Source organism: Ixodes scapularis, unplaced genomic scaffold (genome assembly GCF_016920785.2).
Source record: "Ixodes scapularis isolate PalLabHiFi unplaced genomic scaffold, ASM1692078v2 PGA_scaffold12__126_contigs__length_90152505, whole genome shotgun sequence".
NCBI classification, from domain to species: domain Eukaryota; kingdom Metazoa; phylum Arthropoda; class Arachnida; order Ixodida; family Ixodidae; genus Ixodes; species Ixodes scapularis.
The window spans coordinates 31,529,266-31,541,843 of record NW_024609838.1 but is presented as its reverse complement, the minus strand read 5'-3'; the positions used below and the strand labels follow the sequence as shown (position 1 = coordinate 31,541,843).

General features: G+C 43.2%; 1 protein-coding gene across 1 annotated transcript in view; it reads left to right on the top strand.

Moving 5' to 3' along the window:
* LOC8025447 overlaps positions 1 to 12,578 on the top strand; it is a 140,071-nt gene that overhangs the window by 87,087 nt on the left and 40,406 nt on the right. The window contains exon 9 of the mRNA XM_042289275.1: positions 9,209 to 9,384. Coding sequence (XP_042145209.1) covers positions 9,209 to 9,384 — 176 coding nt within the window. The remainder of the gene's footprint in view (positions 1 to 9,208; positions 9,385 to 12,578) is intronic.

The following is a 12,578-nucleotide window of genomic DNA, read 5'->3' as shown; positions in this document are numbered from 1 at the left end:
GTTGCGGAAGGGCGGGTTTCGTTTGGAATGCAATTTTGACAGACGTTTCGTTTTGGAGGCAACATACTGTAAAGTTCGTGGCTTTTTTTTTCCCCCTTTTTTTTTAGGAAATAATTTTTTTTGGGCCCCGGTATCGTTGATAAATAGCCTGCTATTCTGCGACTGTCTCGTTCTTTTAACTTGAGGATGATTCTTTAATGGTAGCGATGACTCTCACTATTTCAGAAAAGTAAATAGGCCTAAACGTAAAACTGTGTCTTATGGGAAGAGAACTATCGTGGCATTAACCCGACAGTATATTAGACAGACGAAAAGTGGTGGGCACATAAAACATGCTTGTCTGCGTATTTTTTTTTTTTTTTTTTTTGTGAAGACATGATTTTTGAAGCTTTTAGCCGCGTGTCTTGTTTAGTTCTCGTTCATAAGTGTGGGTGTGAGCCTACAAACTTGGAACACAAATGTTCGAACACTAGTGAAAAAAGAAAGGTACACGAATTTATTCAATAAACAAATATATAAGCTCATATAAAATGGTAAGAGTACTTCTATTTGCCTTATAAACAAATCGTATCAGGTTTTTTTTTTATATCAGGATTGGCATGGAGATTTGTTGCTCGTTCAAGAATTTATCTCTGTAACTGTTCCACGGTAAGAGGCCGTACTCGCTCTGATTATGAACTAACAAAACTATGCGACCGGAACAAAGAGGGACAAAACGAAATTGAGTACATCTTTCTATTTGCGCATACATACCGACGGTAAAACGCTTGCTGCACAAAAGAAGAAGCTACGCATAAAATAATTAAATTTAGAAAATGAGCCCCTCGAAATCGTTACTGTTAGCCTTTGAAGAAGAAAGTCCGTAGTTTCGAGAGGTTGAAACACTGTTCCAAGTGAATTTAAAGTGAAGATATGGAGTATGCAGTGGAAATTAAAATACAGATGACAATCGACACAACCTCTGACTAGTACGAAGGCACGCAGGGCTTAGTAATATGAGTACATAAAACTGGCATTTACAGACGTGGACAAGAATCGTGTCACTATCCATCCGCTCCTAAAAACAGGTCGCCCTTGCAACCGTTTTCACAGTCCCTTGCAACCTTGCAGAGTGTGTGAGGAGAAGCGATCGTCGATGTGGGAATACGAATGCATAAATATATTTGAATACCTTTCATCTAGTGCGACCATCCGCTTGCTGGGTGGCTTCAACTGATGATTATAATTCTATCCTGCAGTGTATTTCAAGAGAAAAAAAAAGAAACGAAATTACTTTGGCACCGAATTAAGTGCCACAAGACAGCGAATATATTACTTAAAACAGAGTTTGTTAAAGCAGACATGCAAAGGTCAAAATCGATTGCTCTGTCAGTGCGCACCCTAAGACCCCACATAATCGAGAGGTGTAGAAATGTCACTGTTTTCAGAAGAATAGTATACCACTTGACGCTTTCGGGTTAAAAGAGTGTCTATTTGTTCACGAAAAAACAATGCTCTAACCTTCCTGTCAAAATGAACTACGCATCAAACCTTTAAAAAGCAATTTTAAAAAAAGAATTGAATTGAACAAAAAATGGGAAAAGCAAGCAAAACCGACCCAAGGTTTCCTTCCTTGAGGAATTGCATACTCAGCAAGAAAAGAAAACACAAATATAGGAAGTCTTATAAAAAAAAAGGTGTTACGTTGTCAACATCTTTTACAAAAGCAGAATTGTCTGAAGCGAGATAACGAAACTAGACCATCTTGTCTGATTTGTTTACTGCTGATTTTATTTGTTTTGTATTTTAATGTGTCCTCTCATATTAGGGGCACTAAGGTGGATTTGCAGATCATCTTTTTATGACGCGAACTCCATCTACAAACGCTAGGTATCCTATAAAACCCAAAATTACGATCTGGCTTGCCTTTTTTCGCCCATAAACAGGCGACGAAACATCGCGGCACGCCCCTTTGTTTGATATATCTCCGAAAAGGGGGCGTGTTGCGTTGTTTGAGCACCAGGACATAAAACATTCTCAGTACTCGATACTTTTCCTAAATACGAAAGCCAAGGTGGCGACGCGAGCAAGTTTCTTTATTTACTTATTTACTCTCAAGGTCCGAAGCATTAAGAGAGGGTGGGTAAAAAGGTATAACAACGTAACTAAACACACAAATAGGCAAGGTTACTATATAACAATATAAATGGCAGATTTGAACAGGTTGCTGTGTGTAACGGAAGCGATGGAGGCGGAGAGGTGGTTCCAGTCCCTGCATATGGTGGGAATGAAAGAACATAAATGCAAATTGGTTCGTCTCGTAGGCACGCCAACCTTGAAATGATGGTCCTTGCGGGCTGAGATGTATGAAGGCGGCCGGAAAGTGAGTCATTGAGAAGCGGGTTAAAATAGTAGATTTTGTGAAAAAGGCAAAGTCGAAATATTGTACGGCGTAAAGCGAGGTCGAAATTTCTGCGGCGCTAGCTGTGCGAAAGTTGTTATAAAAAATAAAATGCACAGAGCGATTTCGGATGGCTTCTATGTTAAGAATCAGCGAGTTTAAATGGGGGTCCCAAATCGATGACGCGTATTGAAGGTTCGGTCTAGCCAAAGTTTTATAACGCAGAAGGTTCCACCGATAGGAGGCTAAGAAAAGTTTCGCCATGAGTACCCGAGAGTACGGTTTGCGTTACTTGCTACGTAGTCAATCTGAGTTCGCCACGAAAGGTTATCAGTTATGTTAACGCCGAGATATTTTTATGAGCTGCGGAGGCATGACGTGAAATTCATGAATTTGTATTTACTAGTGTTCGGTTTAATGACTCGAGTGTCGCACCAAGAAGATGTGTTATCTAGTTCAGATTGAAGGATGGTATGGTGAGATGTACTCGTAATGTTTCGATATATTACACAACCATCAGCAAACAATTTTATTAACTAGGAAATGCAAACAGTTAAGTCGTTAATGTAGATGAGAAACAGTAGGGGTCCTTGCATTGACGTCTGTTGTACGCCAGACAATACAGAGAACGGAGAGGAGTTAAATTAATTAGCAACTACAAATCGCGTGCTGTTAGACAAAAAAGCATTCAATCGATTTTAAAACGATAGGATCCGGATTAAGTTTACTTAGTTTGTACAAAAGCAATATATGGTAGACAGTGTCAAAAGCTTTGAAGACGTCAATGAAAATGCAGTGAACAGTTGGTGAACTATCTATAGCAGAGAATTAGTCATTAGTAAAAGATAGAAGATGAGTCTCGCATGGGTATTTTTTCCAGAAGTCATGTCGATGAACACAAAAAAAAAAATAATTTCATTCGAGGAACTGTACGATATGACAGTACGTTACATGTTCCAGAAGTTTGCACGGTATACTGGTTAGGTAAATGAAACGATAATTATTGGGACAATGCGTGCTACCACAATTGTGCAGGAGAACTACTTTTTCCATACTCCAGATGTCCTGAAGCAGAGATGATTCAAATGACTGCGTTAAAAATCTCTGACACTAATATTGAGGAACAAACTTGAGTGTATTTTTTAGAAATTTCATCACCAGGACACAAAGAAAGCTTCAAGGTTTGAATAAGTTTACGTATCCCATACCAGTCAATAACTATGGAATTCACTGGGAAAAAATCACAGGCAGAAGTATTAAAAACGCAAGCAATGCAACGCCAGAAAAAAAAAAAAGATGAAAAGGCATAATTTAAAACACTCCAACTCTCTCTCGGAACGATAAGTTCACTATAAGTAGCAGGGGCGGATCCAGAACTCCGTTTTTGGGGGGCGGAAAATTTGCAAGGATACTATTCTCCCATTCTTTCGTGTGCACCCTCCGTTGTATACGAAAGAATGGGAGAACTGTATCCTGGCAAATTTTCCGCCCTGTTGTACTTGAAGGAGAAAGATTGCCCGCTGATTTTAGCAACGTCCAGAAGCTCTTTCTGAGTCGCACGTATTGCTTTAAGGAAGTCGTCGTTGACAGAAAAGCCGTTTAGCTTTTTTGGGAGAGAATAGTGTCTCTGATCTTGAATTACGTAAAGTGCAAAATCACTGGGCGACATTTGTTAGCTACAAACGTTGAACGTTCTAAGCCTGTGAACTTGAGAAATTCCATCATCAGGTAGCTGGATACTGAATGAATTAAAAATGTCTGTCCGCGCTTTTTCTTCGATGATGGCCCACGTTTCCGTGTTTCTATGAGTAATGCCGTAGAACACAAACTTGTCCCTTCGGAGACCGGCCTTCGTAGTCGTCTAATTGTGATATTAGGGCGGCATTTTAAATTCGGAATATCGTCATCACCATGTCTTCCAGATTGGATTCGTCACTCAGGCCTTCGAAAGAGCTGACGTTTTCTTCAAGGGCGGCTAATCTAGTGGTTCAATCGGACGCTTTCCAATCTAACAATTTCTGGTCTTCTTTTGCTTCATCGATTCAGATTTCAATACTGCGTCGTGTCTCTCGTTTAGATCCACTGATAGGCCCCTAATGGCGGCTAATCGTTATGCTGTTTAATCATATATTCCTTTGGAGCACCTGAATTTCGCTCTACTTTTCAATCAAAAAGAATCCTTTTCGCATCGTGAACACTTCTATGCCGCGAGAATAAACACAGAAATGTGCTCGGCAACGCATAAGAACGGATGACAAAGGAAGACACCGAGGCATGTGGGCATGACTATAGCAGCAAGCAGACATTCTTAGGCTTTTTTTTAAATAAAGAGGAGGAGCAGAACAAACCTGGACAAAAAAGCAGAACTTTTTAGCAGCCATTCGAGCTGCTGCATTCACATGTTTACCAGTCGTATCATGCTTCAGATTCAACTGAAAACAGCAAACAAATAACAAATATGATGAAGACGTGACTTGAGATAAACGCTGGACTTCAACTGATTATTTAATTTAAAAAATTCAACAAATTTTACCCGTCACTATCGCGTCGACACGAGCTTCAAAAAGGCTACCTAATTCTCGTGTAAACAAACCAAAATTTGACTGTGGCATGTTTTGCCTTCCTTTCCTATCTGATAGGAAAGGAAAGACGGGCCGTTGCGCCAAAACGTGAGCACGCGCTGTCACTGAGATTAACTGTGCGAGGACACCTGCCCTTACACTGTGTGACTTGCAAATGTAAACCAAACTGTGACTGTATCAAAAGAGGCTGACAAAACAGCGAGAGAACTGCTGGAAGCGTTTGAGATAGTAAAGGAAGACGCAACATGCGTAAGTCAAATTTTGATTTGTTTACATAAGAATGAGGTAGCCTTCTTGAAACACGTGTCGACGCGATATTGTTGTGAACTGTTTGTTCGATGTTTTTAATGCGAAACATTCTTCAGCTACCTCTAAAAGCAATAACCAGACTGACTGCGTGTTTTGTATCTCTTTCCAAGTTTTATTAATTATGCACGCGGTATTTTCGTGACTCGATTGGAGAGTGCATGGCTAGAGAGAGCTACTCGCTGTGTCCACGGCATGTCGGCGTCACGTACATTCCTCATCCCGCGCTTTTTTTGGGGGGTCCGCGGGGGGACAAAGGCGGGACGGACGTTATCTCCCCATCTTACGGTCGAGTGGCGGCACATTTAGCTAATTTGAGGAATCCTTTGTTCGCCCTCGTGCCTCGAAGCGCTTTGTCAGGCCGCGTGCGCGATGAACGAGAAAGCAAAATTCTAGTACCATTGTCTTTCTCCTGAATACCTTTTGTTCCCTTTCGCTGGACCCTCCACGTCGTGTTCGTACTAAAAAATAAAAGAAAAAATCTAACTCTTTTTTTTTTTTTTGCTACATGATTAGATTTAATATATATATATATATAGATTGCACTTGCTTCTTTCTTTTTTTTTTTTTGGAACAGGAATTTGTCGCAAACTTTATTTCAAGGGTGACTCCAGTACAACTCCTTTATTATCTATTGTTGTCCTGTAATGAGAACGCTAATGCTACGTTTCCGCTGGTGGATTCGGTACGCGGTGCTATTTTTCGTGTAATTTCTTGTAAGTAAAAACTGAACGAAAGAAAAATATACGGTACAAAAATTGCTGGAGTGCTTTGTTAGCCTGTTGTATGGTCGAAAACTGAGATTGGTTCAGTTCGTAAAAACGATGTAGGAACTTTTTTTTTTCTTTCTTGTAAAATGGCCCGGCAACAGATGGTATGATTGTTTTCTTTTTTTTATTTGTATAACGCGAAGGCAGACAGCATACACAAAATGGAGACCTTAATCAACATGCCAACCTTCTCTTCTTTTTTTTTCTATTTCTTATGTGTCTAAAAGAAGATTAATCTGCCAACAAAAATTAAAAGGAAGTGCACTAAACCGCTGTATATTTTAATAACTAGTGAAGCTGTGACATTCGCCCTAGTGTGTCTTTTTACGTGTCCGTATAGGTATGACTACAATCTTTTGAATCTGTATTCTTGATCACCTTCTTTTATATCTTATTTTTAATAACGTAACCAAACATTTAACGCAGCACTACATGAGAGAAAATTTGACAGCTCACGGGGCACTATGCTTCCATAAATTTGAATTCTTTTTTCTCCTTTCAAACTTTAATCTCAGGGAATGATTACATTTCATAATAATTGGGTTGTGTGTGTGTTTATACAGCCTAGAACTTGGTCTGCCTCACAGGGGCGACGAGTCTCCCAGCTGTAGATGAGAAATTACATTTCAATTTCTACGTGTCGAGCGTTCAAGAAAATTGTAAAGACGCAACCCCTAAGATGAAACAGCGAAAGCCGAGGTGCGACGTCGGAGCCGCTAAGGAGTCATTTCGGAGCAGATGGACTGAATGAATGGTAAAGGTTTGAGCGCGCAACCTAGATTCCGCATAAGCGTTTCATATTAAACTGAGTACACACCGGACCTGAATTTTGTAGCGTTTGGGAACCATTTGGGGTGTATTCAGTCGAGAGCATTTTAGCAGTACACGTAATATGGCGGCGTGTTTTCGTACCTCACTTCGGTAAAAAGAGTCGCACGTGCTAAACGAAAAGCGGCGAATAAACAGGGACAAGGAAGCAGACAAGACGAAGTGCACTCTCAAATAAAGGTTTATTGAAACAAACACGCAATATTCATACCATCTTTCTGGCTATTTGTTTAGAAGATGAAACTCTTATCTGTGAGGTGCATTGACGGGGCGCTAACGCACTTGTTTTCCCCTTGCCTTCTGATACAGAATGAATCGTAAAATTCTAAGGCAGTTTTATGTGCGTATGTTTCGAGAAATGTTGTTTGTGCTAATTCTGGGTCGCATAGACAGCTATCCCAGTGCACTGCCAGGTTGCCCGGCGAGTGACTGTCTCTACTGACCATGCACTCTACCCTGTATACCATGCATGGCCATGCATGCTATATTACTTACTTGCTAGCTTGATATCCCGTGGAATGGTTTTGGAGGAGTGCCAAAAATGGCCCACGTCGATATAGAGCGCGGTCGACGACGCGAAACCACGAAGTGCGCCGTAAAAGGGAACACCCGAAAATGGTGGTCAAGTGAGGGTGCCTAATGGGGCGTCGCGTGACGTGTCTGATTCTGTGGTCACCGACCGCATACGAAACGCAGGGTATGGCCCATGGAGGTTCATGCGTCTTGCTTCGTGACTGGTTGTTCGACCTTCTTATCGGCTAATGCAGCGATCTGATTGGCTGCGAAGAAACGCTAAGACATTCGGGGCTCACCACGCCCTGCCTTCCTCAAGCTGGCAGTGGCGATAGTCGCAGAAGTGTTATGTTGGGTTTAACACCGAGTCTATCATGTTTAACATGTTAGACTTCAATTTGTACCTTCGTTTTTTTTTCTTTCTTTTTTTGTTTTTTTTGCAGTGGGTTTATGCATTTGGAAATTGAGTGGTCTCGAGCAAAAATGATATGAGAAGAGTAGCTAGCTACCTAAGGATTATTCGTAGTGTCATTCTTACTGTAAAACAAGAAAGAAAAAACTTAATTTTTGATTTTAAGAAATAAGCGAAATTCTCTCGGTGCTATCCATTAGCGTTTTAATAATCACGGACGACGAGAATGCACATTTACTGCAATTTATATATATATATCTTTTTTTGTGTGGAACATGCGAGGCGATGTTTTTCTTTTTGTTATCTTGTGAACCTTCACACTCCTGTAGCTGTCCTCAAAAGGCCGACATCATGAATAAATAACAAACTGCGTGAAAATAGGCTTGCGGACAATGGGATTGGTTGGAAAGCTTTGGCTTAGGGCGCCAGAGAGATTTAGCGTTTGGCCGCCCTAGACGATCATTAAAGTGCCCCGCTTTCCCCCGGTCATCGGTAACAAACGTGCACACACCATTCCTTAGTCGCTTTTAAGAGTGTGTCATGGGCTTCCTTCGTGATGCAGTGGGTCACGGGCTTAGCTCGACAAGGGTTGAGGCCACTATAGCCGTCCTTCAAAATTTGCCGGCCCATAAATTTGGTCGCCCTTGGCAGCTGCCTTGTCTACCAATACGAAGTGCAAGTTCGTCTGCTTCTTGCGAGTGCAAGTTCGTCTGCGATGATGTCAGAACGCCGAGCTCTTATTGGCCGATTAAAAAAAAAAAAAGCAGTGGGTAGACCTCAAGTCATGTAATGTTGAGGTCTACCCACTATCCTTCCAACCGAAACCAATCAGAGTTCGGCGTCGCTCTGACGTCAACGCAGCCGTTGCGCAAGAAGCGGACGACTTGCTCTCCGGGTTAATATGTCTGCCTGAGGTGGAGCGGGCTTGTGCCTTAGGCTTAGAGCCCGAGACATGTTCTTGTTACTGCGTGATGGGCCGCGAACGTTAATTTTTACGTTTCTAACCTGCGACTGCGTAAACACCACACTTGCGGCCTGTCCACACATTTGCGTATGAGTGTTACCGAGCGCGTCGCAATCGCTTATGACAGCTCACAACGAAAGACCTCACTGGCCCCTTATCGGGGTGCCTGCAATCTACGTAAATTTTTTAATTTACTTTTATGTATTACACTTTAACTGCGGACTTCAAATGCTTTTGCCAATGTTACGAGCAATCGTTATTTTCATGGACAGTGTAGAGACTTGGTCGCGCAAATACTGTCAAATCTACAGTCTGGTTATACGCAGTGTACACAATGGAAACGCACCTTCATTTTCCATTTAGTAACCGCGCTTCGACAACCCTGTCCAAGTTGCCTTAATGGTGAGCGTTTAGCTAAAAGACTCAGACACCCTCTCTGTCCACTGTCTGTAGTGTTCGTCGACTGCGAGCCTCAAGTGATGAAGGCCCGCGTCAAGAGCAACATGGTCTTCAAAGGCAAGGTGTACGCCCGTGGACGACCTACGACCTGCTCGCAGGACATCAGCAGCAGCATGGACTTCACCCTTCCCATCCAGCTGTCCGGCTCCGACTGCGGCACCATCAGCAAGGTGCGTTGTCCAAAGGTCCTCTTACCCTGGATATAAAAAAAAAACAGTCTGCAAACATGTTCGAAACATGCACACGTATGAAGCAAAAATGCTAGAAGCATACGTTCGCAGATAATCCTGTCATTGGGGGCGTTTTAGCAAACCGTTACCGTGTTCCGCGTACCGCACTCCGGTATGGTGGGGTATACCCGGAACACGTTGATGGTTCACTAAAACTCCCCATTATATCTGTAACGAACACCGTGCCTTCCGCATAATTACAGGCGGTATGACTGCAACTTGAGTCACTGAAAGAGTTAGAACGGCAGGGAGGTCCTTCGGTTGTCCCGCCTCCAGCCCGATTTTCCTACCTTTGATAACGCTTTGGCGTCTCGTGACATACGAGCGTTCGCGACCATCCAAAGCATCCAAAGCTTTGGATGGTTTGGATGGTCGCGTAAGATGTACAGTGGTCAAACAAAGTCGAACGACTTTGTTTGACCACTGTACATCTTACGTCTCCGTTGGGGTAATGCCTACGTGATCGAGCACGAGGCTAACAACACGAGGCAATTCTCGCAATATATCGCGCTGGAAGAGCTAGAAATTTGAACTCGTTGCTCCTGGATGTGTTTCCACGTCCCCGGTATCATCGAACAATTAGGTTAATTAATTAATTTGATATGGTGCCCACGAACTTCGCTCTGCTGCAAGCTTAGCTGCAAATGCAAACAGGTTCGCGCTTGCACTGGAGCACTAGTGTCAGTGTACTCTTATTGCCTATGATCTCATCTCGAGCGCATTGTGGGAACAGATCACTTTATACGGTTTAATTCCACGAAATACGGAAACAACAAATGTCGAAATAGATATGTTTTTATCAAATAAAGGGTGAGCGATTTTTTTTTTCTGAAGGGGTATTAATTTGAACAGCAACCGCAATCTTTAAGCAAGAAACCTTTATTCAATTTAGTAATTTTTTGATGGAACGCATCTGGGCTAATATAGTAGTCGTTTCGCGCATCGTGTAGAAAATAAAACACATAAACAAACAGGGGTAAACCTGTAAACAAACGGGGGTAAAGTGATGGTGTACCAACCTCAAGGGTAATCAACATGATCGAAGAACATTTTTCGTGCGGAACCGTGCGAAATATTTTTGGGGCAATCGACAAATCTTTGTCGTTCATCACTTTTTTTTGTTGTTGTTGCACATGGTATGTCACTTCAATTGCCGTCCAACAATTGACTCGGTGCGAACTACCATTACAAATACTTTTCGCGACATGGATATCACGAAAAACAAAGATGCGTACAAAATATGAAGTCCACGTCGGCATGTGCACAAAATCCACTCCAGAAAAAGCATTGATCTATGTCCCACACATGCGAATCCACATTGCAGGCGGCGCCTACTCCACGACTCCCCGGTACATCATTGTGAAACGCGCCGCACGAAATCTCTCCCATACCACATACCACCATTTCACATTCACGATCACAAAAGGTCACCGGCCAGCGTGCGGACGAGAAAACACGGGCACGAACTCGCAAATTGCATCTCCCTGTTGTCATCCATCACCACCACAAGAACAACAACAATAACGACCAGCATCAGCTAAAGAACCGAATGTACGATATACTTTCTCGGCTGCTGCTGCCCCCCTCCCCCATGCTTCGTTTGTTGATACCACCCCCTGTCTCTTTCTCACTACTGCACCCAGTTTGTCGGTGCGCTGATTTGGGAGCCATGTTTTTCTTTTCTTTTTCTTCGCTCGTGGCCTCTCCTGAAATATATGCGCTCGCGTACGTGCTTCTTCGATGTTTGTCTTGCTCCGGGACTGCTTGCTATTCAAACGAAGACGGATCTCCAGTGCGGTTCAGTCGGAGCGCAGCGGAGAATCTGTTTTCATTTGGTTTGTCGGGAGGCTTCGTTGGGAGGAGGGTTTGTACGAGAGGTGTGTCGGGTAGGAGAGTTCAAGCCCCGACGATCTCCCCATTTTCTCGCGTTCGGTTTCTCCTTGTTGCGTGTATAATGTAAAAGAAAAAAAGAGATATGAGCAAAACTTTAAATGAGTTCCGTGACGGATCCGGCCCTAGGAAATGCGTTGTGGAGTTTGAGAACAGAATACGCTGATAGCCCCCCTTTTAATGCCAAGCTTAGCGTGCCATCTATACAGTTTCATAGGCGTTTCGCAGTATTGCGATTAGGTTTTGATGGAGCACTTGGGATGAAACAGCCCCGTCTGTAGTCCAACGCGCAGCTTCGACATCACGCGCTGCGGTGGCGCTGGTGTACACTCGGTGCATATACGCGAATGCTTCACTTGGTGCGAATTTTGTGTCTGCGCACGTTCGCTGCATCTGGTATATATGCATACGCGGGCTTGTGTGTAAACAGCCCGGTGGCGCGTACGGATCACGTCAGAGGGAAGCCTATTTGTCCTTGCGATGAACTGCGAGGTATTTGTTTTTCGCCAATTCACAATGCAGGATTTGTAGTTCCATTCGCGTATAGTCTTTCATCGTGTTGCTAGAGTCTAGAATGTTGCTTTTAGTTCAATAGATGGCTCATCTTCAGGTGGGCAGCTAACTTACATACTAATGCCCCCCCAAACATGCGAATGATCTAACCAAGTATTTAGTACTCATAATGGCAGCCGCCTGTAGGTTCCTCGAGCAACCGTGTCAACTTGCGAAGACGTTTTTTCTTTCTTTTTTTTTTTTTTTGTAGTATAGTCTGCCGTTTGTATCAAAGTCCGGGCTTCCCACATTAAAATAACCCATATACAGGATTAATCAAATTAAAGGGCAACTCCGCTCAATTCCAAAAAAATTAGGCTTACATGTGATTCAATTTCCCAAAGCAGTACTAAACAGCTCTACGTCTTCGGATTTGCGAAATGTGGAATATTATTTGTGTAATCCTAATTTGAACATCAGCTGATACCGAAACGGAATTGGTCTCGCGTCGTCAGAGTCATGACCACGTCACGTCGAACCACGCGGTCTTGTGACGTTCGGGGGGGAGGGGGGACGAGGGACAGGACACGCGATGCGGGCAAATCGCTTCGCATGGCGTGGACGGTGATGGCCCGAGGGAGAGGGGGAAGGGGAGAAGACGAAAGAGGAGAAGGGGAGCGGAGAAACAGACCGATAAGCGCATCCACGTTACGGTGATCACGTGGACGCCGTTCAGCCAACACCGGGAGGAG